At 45.3% G+C, this 23,437-nt stretch overlaps 2 protein-coding genes across 3 annotated transcripts in view; one reads left to right on the plus strand and one right to left on the minus strand.

Moving 5' to 3' along the window:
- MRPL11 (mitochondrial ribosomal protein L11) overlaps window positions 1-23,437 on the plus strand; it is a 96,088-nt gene that overhangs the window by 30,865 nt on the left and 41,786 nt on the right. For both annotated transcript variants that reach the window (XM_029613809.1, XM_029613808.1), the window contains exon 2: window positions 1,023-1,153. In XM_029613809.1, the coding sequence (XP_029469669.1) occupies window positions 1,031-1,153 (123 nt within the window). In that variant the 5' untranslated portion in view covers window positions 1,023-1,030. The remainder of the gene's footprint in view (window positions 1-1,022; window positions 1,154-23,437) is intronic.
- Window positions 17,298-18,293, minus strand: LOC115096705 (transmembrane protein 121-like). The gene has a single exon (XM_029611717.1). The coding sequence runs from the start codon at window positions 18,291-18,293 to the stop codon at window positions 17,298-17,300; it is 996 nt and encodes a 331-aa protein (XP_029467577.1).

The following is a 23,437-nucleotide window of genomic DNA, read 5'->3' on the forward strand; positions in this document are numbered from 1 at the left end:
ATTGTGCATAAAGAGCCTGCTACTGTCGGCACATGCCTAGTGCCACAGGCCACACACCTGTGGCCTCATCATAGCCCTTCTCTCTGTATACTTTCTCCTTTATTTTTGGAAAGGAGGCCTCGGCGCTTAGTCCTCTGAGGAGTATCCCCCTAAATTGCCTTTGGTTATCAGCGCTGGCCCTGTTACTGACAAAGTTCTTATCTGCTACTGTTGAGTGCTGCAAGCAGTCTGGACCGTCCCGTGGCCAAGTTATGCCAAACCGTGGACTATGCAGGGGCTAGCTAAAAATCTCTGCATTTACTGCCTTCGGGCTGTGGCCAGGTCCACTCTCGCAGTTTCCATGGTACTTCTCTCCCTCTCTTGCAAGCCCTAGAGGGGCTGAGCACTGGCTGCACTCGCCATCCGGGGCTCCAATGACCATGGCAGACCCAGGCTTACTGCACTGAGAACCGCAGCTCTAGTGGTTTTTTCCCTTTTGTTGGTTACATTTTTTTTTTTTAATTCAATTGAGTCTCACTGAACAAAGCAGCCTTAGAGTGGGCCCGGGGAGGGAAAGAATGAGAGAGGAGGCACAGAAAAGGGTGGATGGAGCAGCTCAAAGTCCTATTGTACTTCCCAGTCCCCGGTCCTCTGGTAGGTAACCTCCCTTTCATGGTATTAACTAGTCCAAGGGAACTGTGAGGTGCCCCGAGGAGCTCAACTGAGTTCTCTAATCAAATGTATTCCCAGGAAAGGGGAGCCAGCCTCAAAAGACTGGTAGCCCGAGAGTCAGGGGGCTCAACCAGGTTGTGGACATACCAAGGCTGTGGGACCTAATCCTGTCTATCTGTCACGACTACGGGAGACAGGCTACTGGGATTGCGCCAGGACCACACCTTCCTTATAAGCTCAGTGAGGTCATAAAAGAGGTATAACTTTGTCAGTTGTGAAGGAGGTGGGAAATCCCATATCTATAGATTGGTTTAGCAGGAAGTTAATGAAATGTCTATATGTAATTATGTAAAATTTTGTTCTACCCTTAGGTGCAAAAATGTCAAAAGTGTCGCGAACAGCAAAAGTAGTGAAGAAAGTCGATGTGCGAAGTGTGATCAGGGCCGTCGTGCGGGCAGGACAGGCAGCCCCAGGCCCTCCCCTGGGACCCATCCTCGGGCAGGTAAGACTAAGACCCCCACCTTGAGCGGTTCCATATTATAAATATATATTTTTTTTAGGGGAGTGAGTGTATACTGTGGGGCTAAAGTGCTTCTTGCTAGTGACCATCCTACGCGGGCTGGGGGTGGGGATTAGTATATGCAGTCATGTTCTGAATTCGAGGGAGCCTGCAGAGAGAGTGCTGGCAGTTGACTGTATTTTGCATTTCCTTAACATGATTTGTAAAAGAAAATGCTTGAAAACATTCTTGGAGGAAAAGTCCTTAAACTGTTATTAACCAGGTAGACTTGAGGAAAGCCAGTGCTTATCTCTGGACATTAGCAGTATGGGATCTGTCTACTATTTGGGATCCTGCCAGATTCTTGTGGCCTGGATTGGCCACTGCTGGAAATAAGATACTGGGCTTGATGGACCCTCAGTCTGACTGAATATGGCAATTCTTATGTTCTTAAGGTCATTTTGTGGCATTGGTACATTTGGCTTCATTATCATTCATTTGTTGTTCCTGAAGGGGCATGTGGAAACATGCAGAAGGGATGCTGCGGAATCCCTACCCCAGAGGACTTCTTAGCATATACAAGGTCCTGCCTGGTTGTGATTTTTGGTAACTTGAAATACGTGGAGCCTGGATCTAAGATTCGCCTCAAAATACAGATGACTTCGGGGGGGGGGGGGGGGGGTGGTGGGTTTGTAACGTGTCCAATTGGACTAATTTTGCACATACCTTGACAAGAATGAATCTCACTCGTAAGCCCTAATAGTGTCTCACCTTGCTTTTTTTCTGGTGGGTGATTGCCTGGGATTTGGCTCTAAGGCTTGTCTAATGTGCATATGACCGTCTTGACGAATTGAAGGGTGTCTTAATTTCTCCTGTGAAAAGGGGGTCTCTTATTGTATAAGACTGTTCTTCGATATCTCATGGAAGATGTTGGCAGATGAGGTCCACTTGGTTCACCCAATCTGCTGTTTTCCGTCGATTGTTTTGCATCCCTACAGGGCACCAATGCCACAGAATTGCCACGTGCTCTTGGCATCTTAAGTCCTAACTTCTTGTTTCTCACATAGTTATATTAGCTGCACAATGGAATGGAGACTTGGGTGAAGAAATAACTGAAGATAATATGGTACAAGCCTTTACAATGTTATATAGATATTTACTTAACTTCGATGAGAGGGATACAATTTAAACAGCTTCATCAAACATATATTACTAGACTTTTAGGATATAAAATGAAGCTTTGGAATTCAGAGCTATGCTTGAAATGTAATTTCCGAGAGGGGAACTTATGCCATATATTCACTGGCTGTCACAAAATGAATGCTTTTTGGGGACGAATTTATATAACTCTAGATTGTGAGCTGCAGAGATCAGTGGACTGGACAGGGGCCTTTATTTACTTGAATGTGCACTTGCCATCAGATGGGAAAAGATTTTGTGCTGTAGCATTTCTATTAGCCAAAAAGGTTATACTGACTGCTTGAAAGAGTGATCTCCCGGTTTTTAATAACTGGAAATATTTAATGCTACAAACAGTGACAATGGAAATATTAAGGAAAAAACCCTAGGTCATTGGCTATTCAGTGAGGGTATTTTGGTCTGTGGGAAAAGGTGGCTAAGTTTTTTCAACTGTGAACTACTATGTTAACCCATTGTTGCAGTTTATTCATTATCTGAGAGGAAGGAGTAGTATCCGATGTAACTGGAATGAATATGGAGAATGAATGGTTGGCATGTATATGGGGGGAATGATGTTTTGATTTTCATAACAAAAAATGAAGATGTTGCGTCACAATGGGCGTTTGTTTAGTCTGTCTATTTCTAATATTTTCTTCTTTGTTACTGTTAAAGACTTTATGGTGATGCCATGTAAATGCAATATGTGTTGTCCTATGTGACTCAATAAACAGAATGCTTAAAAAAAAAAAAAGGAAGCTCAGAGCCACCTTCCTGTACCTTCGTAACAGGTCTCCTGCTCATTCTGCAGTTGCTCTGGGGTAGATTTTAAAAGGTGCGCGCAGTTCCCAGTGCACATCATGCCTTTTCTACAAACCAATGACTGGATGTGGGGGTCTCCGCCCAATGTTATAAAATCCGTGGGCTGCGCACGCAGGGGGGCTGAATTTGCATGAGTACATGCAGTGATGCAATCGGGCCTCCCCCAGTTCCCTCCCAATCCACTCCAGTTACGGACGCCACTGCCAGTACAAGGTGCTCCGTTTTGGTCTATCACCTGCCCTGAGAGTCTTTACCAAGTGCTTGGCGGTATCAGTGGCCCACCTCAGGCAGAAAGGGATCCAGCTATTTCTTTGTCTGGACGATTGGCTTCTGGTAGCCTCTGAAACAAATTCTCTGTGCGCTTACTTACAACAGATGATCAGTTGTCTAGAAGCACTAGGCGTCCTAATAAACTATGAGAAGTTCAACCTCCAGCTAGTGCAGCTTCTGCAGTTCATTGGAGCCAAAATCGACACAGTCACACAAAGAGTTTATCTTCCAGGGGATAAAGTGCAAACATTTCAGTTGTTAGCACTGCAATTGCAAAGACGACTCAATCCTCTGCCTGCCAGATTTCAATCCTGCTGGGCCACATGGTGGCAATTAAATGTAGTACCACACACCAGACTCAATGTGCAGCGCCTACAATGAGAGTTAAAGTCACGGTGGACTCAGTTTGCTCAACCGTTACACACCAAGGTGATATTAACATAGGACATAGCATAGTGGCTATCCCTGCCACCCTCTCCATGGGAGCACTATTCCAGAACTAGCCGACGCATCAGCTAGTTTTGACCACAGATGCTTCAACGAAGGGCTGGGGAAAACACTTGAGCCAGCTAAAGACACAGGGGCTGTGATCACCGTCAGAATCCAATTGCCAAATAAATCTGCTGGAACTCGGAGCAATTTGAAATGACCTTCTCACTTTCTCAAACCAGGCCAAAGGAAAGTGGGTCTTTATCCACACAGACAATTAAGTAGCTATGTTCTACATAAACAAGGAAGCAGGGTCAGGTTCGTGGCCTTTTTGCAAGGAGACGATCCGGATCCTCGAATGGGCAGAAATGTACTCCATCTCCCTGCAAGTGACCTACCTTCCAGGGGTGGCCAACATCACAGCAGACCGCCTAAGCAGGGTGTTCCACACGAATGGACTCTGAACCAAAGTGTGACGGACGACCTTTTCGAGAGACGGGTGCTCCCCCACATGGATCTCTTCGCCACGGTACGCAGCAGACAGGTTCCGGCGTTCTCTTCAGTTTATCCCAGCCGAGAGCGATTTGCGCAGGATGCTTTCCTCATCCCATTCACAGGGGTTCTTCTATACGCTTACCCTCCGATACCTCTCATCTCCTGGACCATACAGAAATACATCGCGGATCTTGCAGACTTGATACTCATCACTCCGGCGCGGCGGAGACAACCTTAGTACGCCTATCTAGTTAGACCATCTATCGCTGCTCCTATCTCGTTGGGAAACAGTGCAAATCTTCTAATGCAGGAAGGGGAGACTTTGCTGCACCTCATGCATTCTTCACTTCATCTCACAGCATGGAGATTGAAAGAACTGTATTGAACCATCTGCACTTGTCAGTAGTGGTTGAGGACATTCTCATATCATCACGAAAGTCTTCTATAAGGAAAGATCATTGAGGAAAATGGTACTGCTATTCGACTTGGTGCCAGGGAAGGAAATAAATCCATTTTACTTCTCACTAGAAACCTTGCTAGAGTACTTTCACACTCTCTACCAGTCAGGCTTGGCAACAGCTTTGGTCAGGGTTCATGTGAGTGCTATTACTGCATATCATCACCCACACATTGGACTTTCAATATCAAACCATCCCCTGATTTCTCACTTCATGAAGGGGATCCCTTGGGATCTTAACCTAGTATTGGAACAACTAATGCTTCCACCCTGTAGTCACATGAAATAACTCACCTGGAAAGTGGTATTCCTGGTCACAGTGTCTTCTTCCAGGAGGGTCAGCAAACTTCAAGCCCTGGTTCACTGCTCGCTGTATTTACAGTTTTTCACGACAAGGTCACCTTACGTACCCATCCTTCCTTCACACCTAAAATGGATTCACCTTTCCACCTCACCCAAACCATTACGTTCCCGACATTCTTCCTGAAGCCGCACAGCAATGATAGAAAATGTCTCCTTCATACTTTAGACTGTAAGAGAGCATTCACATACTATAGACAAAGGACACATTCTCCCAACAGGTCTTCTCAGCTCTTTGTGTCTTTCAATCCGAACGCCCATGGCCTACCAGTGGCAGAGAGGACTCTGTTGAGCTGGATATCACAATGCATTCACTTTTGTTACACGAAGCGGTCAGCGACTCTTCCGGAGAAGGTCCAAGCTCACCAGGTTCGAGCAGTTGCTGCTTCATTAGCGCATCTTCACAAGGTGTTGTTGCTGGACATTTGTAAAGCAGCTACATGGTCATCGTTACATACCTTTGCGTCCCACTACTGTCTGAACCAGAAAACAGCTTCATATGCAGCACTGGGTCCGGCAGTATTGTCTTCCTCTGTGAGGAAATGACTGTCCACCTCATGAGCGGGTTGTGCACACAGGGCTTTCAATGTCTGGCAGGGGTGACAGTCCCCATTCAGAGTGTATACATAGTGGACTGTAACCCGCAGCTGGAGACTCTCAGACAGCATGGTTAATTCAGCCCTGCTATCCACGGAAAAAGCAAGCATGCTTACCGTAAACGGTAGCTAGCAGGATCAATTAGCCTTGCTGACCCACCCGCCACTCTGGACAGCCTTGGAAAGTACCGCTTTGCTGGATGCGCTATATTACAGACTGAGGAGAAGATGACGATCGTGCGGGAAGATGTGTGCAGCCACACAGAGCCAAAGCTCTGTAATCGCTGAGAGAAGCTCTGCCTAGGACGTCCCAGACAGCATGGCAAATTCATCCTGCTATCTACGGAAACGTTTACAGTAAGCAAACTTGCTTTTATCTCACACTCAATGTGCCTGGTAGTGGAAGGCATTTGTATTACTGTTACTTAAACAACTCCATATTTTTTTTTTTTTTTGGTATGGTGAGGTGTACAGGGTACTATCCTGCACTTCCCCCTTGTCTTTCTATTATATGCTTGGTTATTGGAAAAATGCTTAAACTTAAGTGTTAGAAAACAGAATCGGACAGTGAGATGGGACAGCACAATTGTTTGCATGGGATGGGGAGTGGGATAGCACAATCATTGTTTGCACAGGGCAGCAAAAAGCCCAGCGCTGTCCCTGACTGGGTAAAAGTGCATGTGCTGTGAATAACTTGTCTACTTTTACTTGCACGAGAGGGAAAGTCTCTGCTTTCCCCTGCAAGCAGAGATTTTGAAAGGGAAACTGTGAGTTTGCAGGCCTGTTTGTATATTAAACCTAAAGTCTGGAAATTATCCCATTGGGATGTATCCTGTCCAGCCCAGTGGTTGTCATATTTCAGTATTTCTAGTTCCACACAAACACTGCATCTTGCCCCTTCCATACATTTCTTTGCCAACAATGGGTGGCTCTTCTTCAACTCCTTCTTCTGTGAATACCTAACAGAAGTAATTGCTTACCTCTTCTCTTTTTCTTGTCTCTCCACACACCTTCGTTCCTACTCAATTTTACAATTCCACCTCTGTCCTTCTGACTTTCACTTACTTATGTACCTGAACTAAGTCTTGCTGAGCGGTTACATTTTCAGGGAATTGTTTAGCTGCTTGTCTTCCAAAATTTTGAAAATTTACCTCAAAATGCTAAATCACTGTAGACTTTTCTACCTCTTTTTTTTTTTTTTTATATATATATATATATATAACCTATGCCTTAGGAATCCAGGCTAACAGATTAGTAGGCAAATGTATACCATTGCTTGTTCAATTTGAACTCATGGCTTTCTCCCCATGAAATTATACTACTGTACCCATGTTTTAAACTGGCAGCCACTGCAATACCACACTATATTTGGAACTCCTAATCTCCCTTCATATATAGTACAGTATAAGCAGTGCCCCTAGGCTCCTGTGATTGCACAGCTGCAGGAGAAACCGTATAATTAGTTGGTTGCTGCATAATTGACAACCTGTCACAGAATCAAAATTTCTGAAGCTTTTCCAACTCTTAATTCAATCATTTTGTAATGATTGTCAGCCCTTGTTCGGTGGTAAGGTTGATACAACCTAGTAGGTGTACCTGCTAGGCCCCTGCCGTCAGTTGGTGAACATGCCCTCATGTGAGACATGCTGGAGTTTCACCTAAACCAGCCCCATTCCCCACAGGTTGAGCTGTTGGGTTCCAGGGGTTGGCAGGACTTAGGTGGGTCCCAAGGATGAACCAAGAAAGAATCAGGGCAGGCAGCAGATAGGGCATAGTCAGAGTCAAAGGCAGGTCCAGGCAACAAACAAGGGAGTAGTCAAAGTTCGAAGCAGAGGTCAGAATCGGAGAATCAGGCCAAAACAGACAAGACAGGACAAAGATGGACAAGACAAGACTCAGAGGACAAGGCAGACAGACTGGGCGAGGTAACAGACAAAGTAAAGGGCAGGAACAAGGCAAGGCGAGACTGGAGGAGTCAAGGTTGAATAGGTTGGACAAAGCAAGGCTGGTCGAGGCAAGGCTGGAACATGCTGAGGCAACACGTATTGCTGGCTAGGAGGGGATACATTGCTGAGGAGAAGTCTCATCTGGGTTTAAATACCCAGCCTCATGACATCATCAGGAGGCACCCACTGAGTGGATTCCCATTGCAGGGCCTTTAAGAGGTGCTGCGCAATGTGCATGCTTGCCTAAGGCGGCAGCAGGGTCAGCAGCTTGGGAGCGTCTGTGGCACTGGGGTAAGTGCAGCCGGCCACAGGAAAGCCACAGCCAGTCAAACATAACAGTACCTCTCCTTCTAAGCCCCCTCTCCAGGACTCCTATCTTTGACTCTTGGGCAGAACGTTGATGGTTTAGTTTTACCATCTGGGAAACTGGGAGGTTAAGCATGGGTTCCAGAGGAGATTGCGAGAATTGTTTAGTTTCAGAGTAAAGAGTATCAGTCCGTTGATAGTTTTCTGCAAGAGGAAGTCCTTTGAAAGAAGGAAAGAATGGCTCTTAGGTCCCTGGGTCGTCATTTTGCGTGAGGACAGCCCCTACTTCAAAAGCAGTGGCTTCTACCTCAAGTTCAATGGGTTTCGAGGAATCCGGGCGGTCAGCAGAGTTGTGAGGTGACTGCATGGACTGTTTTTATAACATAGGTTGGTAAGTGATGTGTACTGGAGCGGCAGATCTGGCAGGTCAGGCTTGATGGTTCGGGCCACCGTAACTGGAGGTAGGATTTGAGCAGCACAATGCTCTTGGCAGGGGGTGTACCCCAATGGGTGATCTTCAGTGTAAACCCATCAGTAGAAGGTTGGTGGAGTCTGAGTCAGGGCAACCCGAGAATGACAGGGTTGACTGTCTTGGGAAGTACATAGAACCTCGATGCTTTCCTGATGTGATCTAATCTGCATGTTGATGGGTAAGGTGACCATGGTCCAGTAGCTAGGCGGAGGTTCACCTTAGACTGAAAACATGGTATGGGCAGTGGTCAAGGTGGTAGTGGCCAGCCATACTGAAGCACTGATGATTCCTGGATGAAATTGCCCCCCACTCCAGAATCAAGTAATACTTTGATCTGAACAGTATGCTTCCTGAAGGTGAGGCATACAAGTACCACCGGCTGTGGAGAGGGGGTCCGGTGACTCAGGACCAGGGCCGGTGCAAGAGTATTATGTGCCCTAGGCGAACCTTCTGCCTTCCTCCTCCCCCCAACCCAACCCTGGTCCCATCCAAATACAAAGTAAAAATTATGCATTTGTAATAATAGATTTTACTTTCAGAGTATAGTTTTCTGAGATAAAAGTATCATTTACAGCCGTGCAGGTAAATATACATATTGTATATCAACCAGAAAACCCTTCTAAAATGCAAAAACCCCCACTTGGAACCTATATGATATTAGACCTGTTGTAATGCATCTTGGGTGTAAGCTTGGTACTCAAAGCCATGAGTAAAGTGAATTTCAATTACAATATATAGTAAACCTTCCATACCAAAACAGCACTAAATACCAGCACTCAAATAGTAACAGCCCTACCTATGAAAAGACAATGCTGTAAATATTACACCAGGCCCTAAAACATCAATACACCTACTATTAGAAAACGGAACAAGCCCAGCTGCTATAGAACCCTACACAGAAACTACATGCTAGCAGAATACCTCAAGTTTGATCATATGTGCAGAACACAGACAAAACCTCACCAAATACAGAATAAAAAGACCAGAAGGTAAAAATAAAAAAAATGTGCAGACAAAAACTGAACTGGAAACCATGACACTAGTCTCTGGATGCAGCACAACAATGGGAAAACAGAAACACTGCCATTCTTCATAAAATATCAAACAATAAAATTAAGAAATATAAAACCATACTAGTAAAAGGAATATTTCAAAATAGCAGAAAAATAGAATGAATCCAATAATTAAAAACTCATAATAATAAAATGTTCCAACTCCAAAACAAAAATTGAAAAACAGCACACACATCAAATAATTAACACCCAGTGATTAAAACTAACAAGCATATGAAATGAACCACTTACCATACCTGGGAACTTTTGATTCTAGATGCCCGGAGATTGTTGTGGATTAACTAGATGAGGTGGGGAGGGGGGGTTGTTGCGCACAAAATTTCTCCTTTTTCTCTCATATACACACACACATTTATGCGTGTTCATGCTCTCTCTCACAAACACACACACACACACATGTTCTCTCACACATGAACACTCTACCAGTCACACCCACACATCCAGACCCTTCTAGTCTTTCTCTGGGTTGCAGGTTTTCTTGGTCTCTCCTTCTTCTTTTTGCAGGCGAATGAGCTCTGCCCCCAGCTCTCCCCGCCTTTCTCTTCTGACTTCGGCCAGTCTCGGGCCCCCCTCTCTCTCTCTCTTTCTTCTTCTGCGGATGGGATGGGCTTTGCCCGTGGCCCTGCTGGCACAAATCTTCGACCGCGGGCAGGATGGGCTCAGCTTGCGGCCTGCCAAGTCCTGGCTCCTCTCGGCCGCGAGGATTGTCTCTGCTTGCGGCCCACCGTGTCTCTTCTCCTCTCGGCCGCAGGCGGAATGGGCTCTGCTCATGACCCCAGACGGCTGCTCTTTGCCACCTCCTAGGTGACTGCCTAGTTCCCCAAGTGGACATGCTGGCCTTGCTCAGGATTGTCTTCCTGACTAAGCCCCCATTCAGAGGATTTCCCAGCTTCTTGGGGCAGTGGCTAGCAAAATGACCCTGCGCTGTGCAGTAGAGGCAGAGGTTATACTGTCTTCTCCTCCATTTCTCTTCCTCCACTAGCCGAGATTTACCCAACTGCATGGGTTCTTCAGAGGCAATAACCATCTTGGGGTGAGGTGTGCTTCAGAGAATGCTGAAAGTCAGTAGCCAAATGGATAAGCTGGTGGGATGTCTTCTCCTAGGCTTGTTCCTGGAACTTAAATCCACATGGATAGCCAGGGCAATGAATGCTTCCAGAGAGGGTGGAAGATCTCAGCCTGCCAGTTTTTCATTTATTCTGCCAGCTAGCCCTTACCAGAAGATGGCCATTTTACTATCTGCACCCAGCTAGGCATGGAGGCCAGAGTGCAAAATTCTACAGCATAGTCGCCCATGATGCAGGTACCTTGGCGAATACGTAGCAACTCAGTGGCTGCAGACGAGACATGACAAGGCTTGTCAAAAATCAAGCGAAACTGCAACATGGAGTACTCTCCATACATTCACATCTCAGTACTGTTTGGATAGATGGAACCAAGTGACAGTAGGTTTGGCCAATCTGTCCTCTGGAATTTGTTTGAGGTGTAAAACCCAACTCTTTGTTTGCCTAGGTTAAGTATAAAAACATACAAAAAAGGCTTGTTGCCAACAAAAATATTATTGTACCGAGATGATGTTCCCAATGTATCCCGGTATACAAAAACCCTTAAATAAACAAATAAATAAACTGTGCTTGTTGGCACTTGTTTGTCGTCTTCCCTTTTTTTCTGTTAGATAACCTGTATATCTAGGGATTCCCAACATGTGAGGATTGCCATTCTGCTTGTCTTTGGGGGAAAAAAGCAGAGTTGCTTACCTTTAACAGGTGTTCTTCAAAGACAGCAGGATGTCAGCCATCACAAAACCTGCCCGCCTTCCCTTGGAGTTGGCTTCTCTTTTTCTTTAATGCTGAAATAGAAGATTGAAGGGACCCCACGTGGATATGTGGTATTACGGCATGTGTGCGCATGCCCAGTAAGGCACAATCGGAGTTCTAGAAACTTTGACATAGGTTTTCTGTGCTGGGTCCATCGGATGATGTGTCACACGTGTGAGGACTGTCATCCTGCTGTCCATAGAGAACATCTGTTATAGGTAAAAAAAAAACAAAACTCTGTTATCTTGAAATCCTCAGCTCAGTGCATGGCAGCAGTAAGGAAAGCAAATGGAAAGTTAAGAATGATCCCAAAAGTAATGGAGAGTAAAACAGCTATGGTAACCACACCTTGAATATTGTGTGCAGGTCTGGTCGTCCCATCTCAAGACATAGTGGATCTAGAAAAGATGTAGAGGAAGGCAACAAAAATGATAAAAGGGATGGAACATTTCTCCTATAATGAGAGGCTATGCAGCTTGGAAAAGAGATGACTGAGAGGGGACATGATAGACGTTTATAAAATCATGGATGGGGTGGTTCAGGTAAATCAAGGACAGTTATACTAAAACAAGGGGACACTCCATAAAACTAGCAACTAGCAGATTCAAAACAAATCGTAGAAAGTGTATTTTTACTCAATGCACCGTCAAGCTGTGGAATCTGTTGCTAGAGGATGTGATCAAGGCGATTAGCATAGCTGGTTTAAAAGAGGTTTGGACAAGTTCCTGGATGAAACGTCCATAACACATTATCTCGCTTTTTTTTTTCTGACAAAATATTCATAACTTTCTTCTTTTAAGTCACCTTGCTGCCTTAGCATGCCCTAAATATCACTTTTCAGTTCTACCCTAAAAAAAAAAAAAAAAGACGAAAGAGATTTCAAAATGTTTTTGTTTTCTGGCCTTTGAGCTTATATTCATGTTTTTTCTTTCATGGCTACCCCAACAGCTATAAGAAAAGAAGACCTTATACCAGAGGGCCACTCCCTGTAGCTTCTGAGGTTCATCTTCTGGGTGACTTTCATGTTGCTGAGTCAAGTGGAGCTCGTCGTGCAAGGCTCCCTCTCCTTGTGGCGCCAGACTCCAGATCTGCCATGTCTTTGGGGATGAGCAGGAACACAGCGCACCTTTTGGTGCATTGGAACATCTGGCGCATTGGTGCTGTTGATGTTGACTGGACACCATTCGATGGAGCTTCTTTGGACCAGCAGACTGTTTCGGCTTCTAACAAACTCCTAGTATGGAAAATACAATTCTTTGTAGCAGTAACCTCAGTCAGAAGAGTCAACAAACTTCTTGCTTTAGTTCATTATCTTCCTTCTATGTACTTCTTCCACAGTAGAGTGGTATTTCGCACACACCTGAACTTTCTGTTAAAGGTTGTGTCAGTTTTCAGTATCAATCAATGCATTGTGTCACTTGCGTTCTTCCAGACACCACACGCACATGAAGGAAAAATAAAGCCCTTCATGCCTTGGATTGTAAATGGGTCTTGGCTTACTACATAGGATGATCTCAACCTTGTTATCAAGCTTTGCAGCTATTAATTTTCTTACAAGTCTAATACACTGGAGCTGTGATGTGGTCCTCATTACACACTTTTTCTAGATATTATCACCTGGATGTTCAGACCTGGGAGGATGCGGCCTTTCGCGAGCGGTTTTGTCTGGATCACGGGCAGCCTCCCACCCTATTCCAGGGTAGCTTGGGTACATCCCACTTGTTCTGGATTCATCTGACTGGATGCTAAGAAATGAAAAACTACTACTTACCTGATAATTTCTTTTTCTGTAGGACAGTCAGATGAATCCAGCTTCCCGCCCTTGGCAGCTGAATGTCTGCATATTGCTTCTCCTGTGTGCCTACATGTTACTAGGATTACTGGTAAGTGTTTCTCCAGTCCCTAGACTAGTGTTCTTATGTTCTAATCTGAGCTCAGTGTTGCCTGTTGGCCTAGAATTGACATGGTTATGTGTTTTTAATCAAGTGTTGATTAGTCTGTCCACAGTTGCTTTTGAAGAGAATACTGGTGGGCTGAAGTCACTGCAGGGGTATATATATTGTGATGTCAGTTTGTTCTGTCTCCATCTGCTGGTAGGAGTGTATAACCCACTTGTTCTGGATTCATCTGACTGTCCTAAAGAAAAGGAAATTATCAGGTAAGTAGTATTTCTCATTTTTTCTCCTGGTAATCTTCCTGTCATCCTCTTCCACCTCCATCTCCTGTGTCTGTGTTTCATGAATGTTATTCTTTTTGCTGGTATATTTTCTCCACTTCTTTTATTGAACCAGAATGTTCTCTTCATTCCCTTCACATTGATAACATGCCTTTCAGAATACCGTGTGTTGGTTTTTATTGCTATCTGTAGCTTTTCTGAGCCTTTTAGTTCCCGTACTTCTGATCAGATTTTCTTAAAGTCTACTTTTCTAAAATCTAGGACCTTTGATCTAGTATAGTTTGGTTTTGATCCATTATTTACCTCGATTCACATTGTGCGTGGATTACTTGACCCCAGGTTATCCGCCCAGTGATACTATCTGTATTGTCTGTCCTAGATCACTGTTGCCTCGCTAGGAGAGAGATTTTATGTAGGGATTTCTTTAGCTCCCTAATTCTAGTACATACTGGCACTGTCCAATCTACATTTGAGCTGCCTCTCTCCCCTCTGCCTTCATTCACTATGTAACGCACAAAGAAGCCAGCTGTCCAACCTCATCCCTTCATGCTCACCATGCAACAGAGAAGCTACCTTTCCAGCCCCTCTCCCACCATGTTCTCTCCATGCAGCACAGGGAGAAGTTTCCTTTCTGTTCTACTCCTCCTCTGGCCAGATACCCATCACACTGGACAATGCGCATGCCAAATCCCCACCCTATGGTGAAACATAAGTGACCATTTCCATAACAGCTACTGTCATGACCTCTGCTGTAGGAGAAACTAGAGAAATGGCTGCTTATTTTCAAAAATTTGATTTCAATTTTAGCATCTGTCCAGACCATGGTGCCAAACAGAAGTGAAATGTACTTACTTAAACCTCAAGATGCATTGATCATTCTTGGTTCAAATGTCATGCCTCTGAGAGCAGAGGGAATTTGAGAGAGCTGTGGAGTAAAGCTTTATTTGTTTGGGGTTTTTGTTTTTGATCCAGCAGTTTTCTCCTCCTCCTCTGGGTTTCCAGTTCAGTCAGAACCAGGCTTGGGATCTGGTACCATGAGCCTTCATTCACAACTATCTGGGAATCCCCCCCCCCCCCCTATTTTCTATCCCCTCCCTAGTCCATCATTGCAATAGCAGTCCTCAGCCAGGGTTCATACAGAAGGGCTCCTTCCGGAAACCTGGAATCGAGAGTCCTGAATCTGACCACTGTGCATTGCTTTTGTTCAATGACTGTGACTTTCTTCCCCTAGGGGACTGTGAGTTCTGCCTCCTTGGCTGACCTGATTCAGGAACTGAACCCAGGTCCCTCTGCTTAACAGCCCTGCTGGTGAGCCGTCGGACTGGCCCCATAGAGTGAAGTCACTAGAGAAGATTATCTCATGTAGAGCATCACAGATGGAGGTATTCCGAGAGACAGTGGTGAGAGGAGAGAGATATGTCAGTGATTTGATGTTATCAGAATCAAAATGATTTTTCAGTAATTGTGATTAAACAATGTAATTATCAGAGGATATGCTTCTAATTACTGAATTAAAGGCGTGTGTGTGGGAGAGCAAGGAGCTGCTCTCGGGCCCTGAGAGGAGGAGGAGTTATCCCCACTCTCACGGATATGAATCCAAGTAAATTGGAGGTGCAGTTGTCATCATAACCTCTATGCAGATGTCATACTGATGGAAGTAATGCATGAATACATCACAGGCAGCTGAAGAGCAGATCTTTAAGGGAAGCCCCTGGCAGGCGTCACAATGATTCATGTAAAGTATTAATGCAGAACGGGCAGCTGAAAAGCTGAACCTCATTGGAGCTCTATACAAGCCTCACACTGATGCACATAAAGCATGAATACAGCACAGACAGATGAAGAGAGGCAGATTTTAAAAACAGCATGTGGTCATAATAAAAGTTGCATGCCTTTTTATTTCTCAATGTAGGTGGAAAAAATATTTTATAAAATATATTAGAGAACAGAAGAAGACTTAGAAACATTACCTCATGAGAAATCTTCAAGTCATAGGTAAATTCATAATCTAAGGACTTGCGCTCACCTTGTGGCTTAAACACATCATTGTGGCAGTAGCCATGTTGCAGGTGGATTCTCTATGGGCTGCGATACCTTTTATTGCACTAGCCTAAGAGTGATGAAGCATTGATGCTGTATATGCGCTGTAGAGACCAGAGATCTCTGCTGCAGATGTCACAACCTGCAAAGATTCCAGTTAATACTTCAGAGCCATCTCTGGGCTGCAAAGCCTTGCATCACATTGCTGGTGGCTGCACTTCAAGATAGTTTCAAAAGAGTGAGTGAGGAGCGTGAAAAGCATTAATGGTTAGTTACTGCTCAGTAAAGTGAGATAAGGGGGAGATAAAATTACTCATCCCTGGTGTCTCTCATAAACAGGCCAATACAATAAAGTGCAAAACAGGTAAACACGCAGTTGGATGCGCATTTTGGACGTACTAGACTAGCAGATGATGCAATAAGGGGATTAGCGCGTCCAAAGCGCTCACCCAAACTGCTTAGCAAATAGCTGGTGTTAAGTCATTCCACGAGTGACAGTATCTCAGGCTTTCTTTGAGCCCTCTGCATTCAGGATAAGCAATGAGGAAGATGACTCTCAGGAGAACGTCACACTACACCTGCTGATGCATGGAAAGGAAGTCTGCAGTATCATAGGAAAGAAAGGAGAAACAGTTAAAAGAATACAGGATGGAAAGCAGTGCTCGAGTCACTACCTCCAGAAGGCTTCAGCCCTGAAAGGATGACTACAATCACTGGATCTACTGATGCGGTCTTTAATGCAGGATAAAACGGAGGCTCGCCTTGAGCGTCTGTTGCAATTATGGGCACACAGCCACGTCTCCTGGGCACCCGATGCTTTTGAGCACTAGGGATGCACAAGTTTTCCCTAGTGCGTCCTTTTTAATGTGGCAGCTCATTTTAATATAGTATTGGGCATCCAGGAGAGGTGGCTGTGTGCACACGTTAGGAAAACGGGCATCTTATTGCATCGGCCCCAAAGTCAGTGACTGAGCCAGGGATTTGAAATGCAGCACAGGGAGGTTAAATGCTTCTGAGAGTTTTTTTTATTGTATTTTTCAAAGGGAGAAAGTAGAAAAAAATTAAAGGCTGTTTCTATTAAGAGACTCCTAACTACTGTGGTGCGGATTTTCTTAGTCCAAGTTCTCATGCAAGCCATGGCTCCTCCTAGAGTCAGTAAGACATTGAGCTGTAAAAAAAACTGTTGCTGTTGTATCCCAAATAAATTTACAGAAGGAAAAATTGTTTCTGAGAGAACAGGCGATGTTAACTATGATCTCACTGAAAGGACAATTCTTCTTTTCTTAAAGAATATATCCAGTTTTGATCAGTTGTAAGGTCACCTCAGTGAGTTAAATCCAAAAGAACTTCCCTTTAAAATGGTGGTCGCAGATTGATGACATCACTTGCCAACCAGCACAGAGGGGATGCATGTGATCTCATTAAGTCAGTGCCCATTTGCATCTTTCCAATAGAGAGAGATGGTTCACTTTATACAGAGCTTCATTCCAAGTATTTCTAGCAGTGGCTGATTTGGTTGACTCTAGTTTTTGTGTTGTGACCTTTCACCTTTTTCTCTTCTGGTCAACATGGGTAATAATGTTAGCTAGCTGGACCGAGAGTTGATTGTGCCCTTTATACCATTAGGATTTAACTTGGAAGGAAGGGGCTCTGGGGGTGGGGTACAAACTTTGCAGCAAAGGCCACTGCAGAATATAGAGCTCCCTCTCTTCTTAGTTATTGGTGGGGGTACTCCTTCTGGTTCCCTGCAAACTTGAGGATCTTGCAGGTTCCCTGGCATTCCCTGCACCTGATACGCTGTGGGGCAACATGTGCTGGTGTTCTGAGGGTAGTGATGTTTGCAGGGCTTCTTCGCCCAGCAGAGAGTTTTGACGAGTCCCTGCTGAACTCATAACTGGGTGACTCTGGTATTGGAGCACTGTGCAGGTCTTGATGCCAATGGCCAAGATGTTCTTCCCCATGAAAACCGTGGAGACCCTCTGGTCGTGGTAGAGAAGCATGTTCCCACCTCGGATGAAGAGGGTGACCAAGTTGATTGTTACCAGGCTGAGGATAGGATACAGCATCATCTTGTGTGGGGCAATCTGTTCCCCCTGCATGCTGATCTCGCTCAGGGAAACACATGGAAGAACTAGGAGCAAACTGTAGCAGTAGAAGAATATCAGCCCCTCCACCCAGAGGGGGTTCCCTTTCCTCTGCAGCTCCCAGAGGCTGGCTTGTATCTCCAATACATCCAGGAGATCAATGACTACCCAGAAGAGGCGGTTCCTCAGGTCCTCCTTCTTGCGGAAGGCCCGGACATACTCCATGTGGTCCGTGGCCACCAAGATTACATAGAGGGAGGGGATGCAAATGGAGATCAGGAGGGTAAGAGTCTTTCGGGCTAGTGGGTCTGGTGCCCGCCGCTCTGCCTTATAGTTCTGGTAGATAAAATACAGCTTGATTTCCAGAACGAAGACAAAGAGAAACCAGAGTATCATGGCATAGCCTCGCCTGGCAGTCTTGACCTCTGCCCCCACCCACACTGCCACATAGCGTAGGACAGCTAGAAAGCAGAGGTCCCCTACCAGGATCATGGCGCAGACTCCTATCTTCCTAGGGCCCCCGTTTTGCTCAGCTAGATAGACATCCGTGGCTGCCATGGTGGATACGATGACCAGGGCCGACATGCAGACATGAGGCTTGTTGGCAGGTAGAGATGGCGCCATGTTGGTGCCAACAAGTGTAGGAGCTGTAAAAGGCCTCTCTTGCACCAAGAAATTTCTGAAGGACTTGAACCAGCAACACCTAGAAAGACAAGATGTGTTACTCAAGGTGAGAACAGGCCATGAAGTCTTTGACATGACACATGGTCCCTCCTGAGGGTGCAGGGGAAGCAGTGGGATTCGTTATGACTGACTAATAAGGATGATCTAGTGGCCTCCCATATCCCTACTTGAAAGAATTAGGGGGAACGATTGGGGGGAATAGTCCCACAGACTAGCCCAATGGCTTTAGCTTCTTGAACTTTCTTTCCAGGAGAAATTGATCAGAAGGAAGTTTAGGCTGGAAGGAAACACAAAAAGTATGTGGGGGGTCTCTGTTTAGCAAGATCAGAGGGGTGACAAAAGCCAGGCATTGAGAGGAGAGGGGCTGGCAGGAAAAAGTGAAGAACAGATGGGGAGGAAGGAAGAAGAGCAAATGGCAAGAAGGTGTGGGGTTATGGGGAGGGAGATGTGATGTGAAAAACCCTGTGTGTGAAGCAAAGAATGCTTTGATGGCCATGGCTGGTGGTTCCATGTGGTCCCACCTAATGACTCTGGAATAGTTTCAGAGGTCCCTGGCTCATGAAATTGTTTCATGGCACTAGCCAGCAGAGAGAAGCTCACAGAGTGTCAGAAAATTGGGCTACTATATAAAAAAAAAAAAAAAAAAAAAGCAATTTGGCCTAACTGGCCTTAAGACAGCTCTGCTGAAAAGCCAGGTCAGGCTTCCCCCTGCCACCCCAGCCATTTGGGAAAGAAGAGTGGGCAGTTCCAAAATGTGCCTACTGCTAACATCTTTCCCAAGACAGGTATCCCAGTCCACTTTCCTGCGCCAGCCTCTTCTCGTCCGTTCATCCCATGGTCTGTCGCTCTCTGATGAGAGAGGTGGCCATGGTGCACACATCTTTGCAAGTAAATCTGACTCAGGTTTTGCTAAAATACATTTTAAAAAAGCCAGAGAATCTGTATTTTATTTTGCATCCAGTTCCTGGTGGCATTGTCATTTTGCTGCTACCCTCCATCTACTGGGGCAAGTCCTATGGTCTTAGCTTTAGCAGCTGTCACATTACAAATTCCGTACCTCTGGATACTTCTAAAGTACACTATATCCCTAATCCCACACACCTCAGCCCGGCTGCATATACCTAGGAGACCCCACCGGGTGATACATTTCATGGAGTTCTGCAGAGCTAACCATGCAGCCTAAGCCCAGTAATACTTTTTTTTTTTTTTTAAGTTAACCACTTGCCTCATTAATCTTGGATTAAACTTTCCCCCTCACTCCCTGGGGAGGGAGTAATCTGTTTCGCCCTCAGCCATCCTTCCTCCCATTTATTATTTATCACTTCTTCGCACCTTCCTCCCCAGCCCCGGGATCTATTCCGATCTTTTCCTTCTCATTCCAATCATCCCAGTCATCCCATCCCTCCCCCCCCCCAAAAAACAATTAATAAGGATCCCCAAATTTCCCCTAGGTTCAGAGGTGGAAGAGTTGTGTGAATTCCTAATTAATTCAGACCCGTGGATTTGAATCCACTGGATCTGTCACTTCCATCCTCTCCCCCACTCCTTCTGCTCCCCAGAAAATTGAATTCTAAAAATTTAAGAAATAGGACTTTTATCCCCACCCATCAAGGTCTAGAAATCCTCACCTATGCCTTTCACATCCAGGCATGAGCATATGAGGCTTTCTGACTACTTCGTTTGCTTTGAGGGTTGGTTTTTTTTTTTTAAACATGTTTTATGGGGAAGAGAAGAGGAGGAGGGGGGGGGGTATTTAAGGAAACTCAGCTGCGTCCACAATGGGCCAAGCTTCTTTGAAGAGTGCGGTGTGGCAGTCTTTTTTTTTTTTTTTTTTTCCTTCGGCGTGGTTTTTACCTGTGTCCTGGGGCAGACACGGTGATCCCTCAGGGAGGAGGGAAGAGATCAGGAGAAGCGTCCGCAGCTGTCTTGAAGAATGCTTCTCCGGGGTGTCGTCCTGCCCCGCAGCGGAGGGCTGTGAGATCAGGGGCTGCTGCCGCTGCTGCCGCCGCCGCCGAGTGTCACACGGTGTGTCCCCAGAGCCCGCAGGCTGCATTTGTGTGTGTGCGCCTGCTCTGGCAGGCTCACTCGCTCTCATCCCCCCCCCCCCCTCCCCTCCCCTTTTCCTTTCTTGCTCTCTCTAGCTCCTTCCCTACTTACCTTTCCCTGTCCCTCTGCCTCTCTGCTTTCCCTCCTCGCATCTTGCATTCATATTCACTGTTACGGATATTTCTGGAGGGCAGGTCTGCAAATGATGATTTAGCCATTCAGACTCTGTGTTAACCGCCTTTTTATTCTTGGCGAGAGCAGCGTGAAACAGGCTTTCATATTGGAATTCGCCAGGTGCTTACAGGCAATCCGAACTGGCCACTGCCCGGAGATAGGATATACTGGGCTCAAGGAACCATAGCTCTGGCCCAGCATGGGCACTTCCTATGTTCTTTTATGTGATTTATCTATCTCTTTATCCTTTTGTCTGTCAGTGTGTGTAGATAACTGTAAGCCTTTCTTACTCTCTCTCGCTTTCTCCTTTTTTCTCTTTCTCTCCCCTCTTCAGATTCAGGAAACTTTATTGGCATGACAATTTGTACATGTGTTGCCAAAGTGATACATAATGGGGGCAATAATCAAAAGTGTTTTATGCTGGTGAATGTGGGTGTTTACCTGTGTAAAATTGCATTTTGATTATTTCCTGCCCTCCCCCCCAGTGCGGATAAAGGTGTGTGTGTATGCCGTGAACAGCGCACATACTTTTACCAGCATAAAAATGGTAATGCTTATTATACAGGGACGGGTGGGGGAGTCAAACTGTGTGCACTGATGGCATTTTTAAAATCTCTGCGTGCACTTTACGGCCTGTACTTTGTACCTGCTTCAGTGCAGGTGCAAAGTGTGTGGGTGTTTTATATATGTGGTTTCTCTATGAAAAGGGCCTACAAGGTACCCATGTATATTTGCAGCAGCAGTGGCTAGTCAAAGTTATCTCTTAAGTGGTTAAATAATAAGAGGAGACGTATATATTGTAATAGTTATAATTAAATTACAAAGTATAGAAAAGGCAATAACAAGCAGCAGGTCAATATTGTTTTTGGTCAGATCATATTTTTGCCCCAGGGGCTCGGTACAGCATATTTTGCTGCTCCAGCAGCTGTTTTTTTCCTCTTTCCCCCATGTCTCTTCCCTCTTTGTCTTTTGCACAGTACAGGAGGAAATGCATTTTGTTTTCTCTTTCTTTGCTGTTTCACTGCAGTCCAAGCTGCAAGAGGCAGAGGCTGGTATCTTGGGATTTTTTTCTAATTTGAGGACTCTTATTCTGTATTTGATTGAGGGTACATTTGTGTTCTGCTTGTGACTGAGGTGCAGTATTCCACTAACCTGTACTGCTTGTGCAGTAATCTATTAGCATGCCAGCATGACCTGTCTTCCCAATAGAAGATCTGCTGGTGTCCTAGGGCTTGGAATAATATTTGCAGTGTTGCCGTTTCACAGGTACGGTTGTTAATAGAAACATAGAAACATAGAAATGACGGCAGAAGGAGACCAAATGGCCCATCTAGTCTGCCCCGCAAATTTTCTCTCTCATACTTATCTGTTTCTCTTAGCTCTTGGTTCTATTTCCCTTCCACCCCCACCTTTAATGTAGAGAGCAGTGATGGAGCTGCATCCAAGTGAAATATCTAGCTTGATTAGTTAGGGGGTAGAAGCCGCCGCAATAAGCAATCTGCACCCATGTTTATTTGTTTTACCCAGACTGTTATACAGCCCTTATTGGTTGATTTTCTTCTCCCATGCCGTTGAAGCAGAGAGCTATGCTGGATATGCATCGAAAGTGAAGTATCAGGCTTATTTGATTTGGGGTAGTAACCGCCGTAACAAGCCAGCTACTCCCCTCTTTGTGAGTGTGAATCCTTTTTTCCACATTTCCTCTTGCTGTTGAAGCTTAGAGCGATTTTGGAGTCACAGTAAGCCTGTGTATGTTTATTTAATAAGGGTATTGACTCCAGGCAGTAGCCGTCATTCTGGCGAGTCACCCACTCTTCATTGGCAGCCTCTTGACTTTATGGATCCACAGTGTTTATCCCATGCCCCTTTGAAGTCCTTCACAGTTCTGGTCTTCACCACATCCTCCGGAAGGGCATTCCAGGCATCCACCACCCTCTCCGTGAAGAAATACTTCCTGACATTGGTTCTGAATCTTCCTCCCTGGAGCTTCAAATCGTGACCCCTGGTTCTGCTGATTTTTTTCCTTCGGAAAAGGTTTGTCGTTGTCTTTTGATCATTAACACCTTTCAAGTATCTGAAAGTCTGTATCATATCACCTCTGCTCCTCCTTTCCTCCAGGGTGTACATATTTAGATTCTTCAATCTCTCCTCATACGTCATCCGATGAAGATGTTGAGTGTGGGAGTTAGTACTGTTTTGGTGTGGCAGGTTTGCAACATAGGTGCTAGCTGTGTATTGTATAGGGATTTGTGTTGTGTCACAAAGTGCCTGGTAGTGGAGGGGGCAGTATTTGTAGCTGTTATGAGGTCACACAATAATTTGAATATTCTTATATATTTATGAGGAAGCATCCTAATTTTGCTGTGCAGCCTTTCTGTCTCTGCTGGCCCTCTCTCTGCCTTGCTATATGCAGTGCAGAGCTCATGCTGTCTTCCTTAATAGCTTTTGTTCTGTGTGCTGGCTGGAGACTAATCCCACCTTCTATTTATCAGTGTCAAAGAGATGGTTCTTGGGGGAGGGAGAGAGGGGCTGTGATTAACACATCTGTCTTCTCACTGGCTCCTCCTTTCCACGCTGCACATCTGTCTCCCTGTGCCTCGGTTCTAATCCACAGTTCTGCTGCTGATGCTCTGTGTGTCACCTTGGGGGGAATGATTCATTTTATCCCCTTGCCCCAGCAAAAAGAGCCAGAAGCAGGAATGGAATTCTGGTTTCCTGCTTGGAAGTTCTAACCAATAAGCCACCAAATTGGCCTTTAAAAAAAAACCCCCTATTATATATTTGAATAGAACCTCTCCCTTAATGTTAAATACGCCCATTCCTGAGCAGGTCAACATGGATACAAGAAAATTAAAATGACATAT

This window comes from Rhinatrema bivittatum, chromosome 8, assembly GCF_901001135.1.
Source record: "Rhinatrema bivittatum chromosome 8, aRhiBiv1.1, whole genome shotgun sequence".
In the NCBI taxonomy this organism is placed as follows: Eukaryota; Metazoa; Chordata; class Amphibia; order Gymnophiona; family Rhinatrematidae; genus Rhinatrema; species Rhinatrema bivittatum.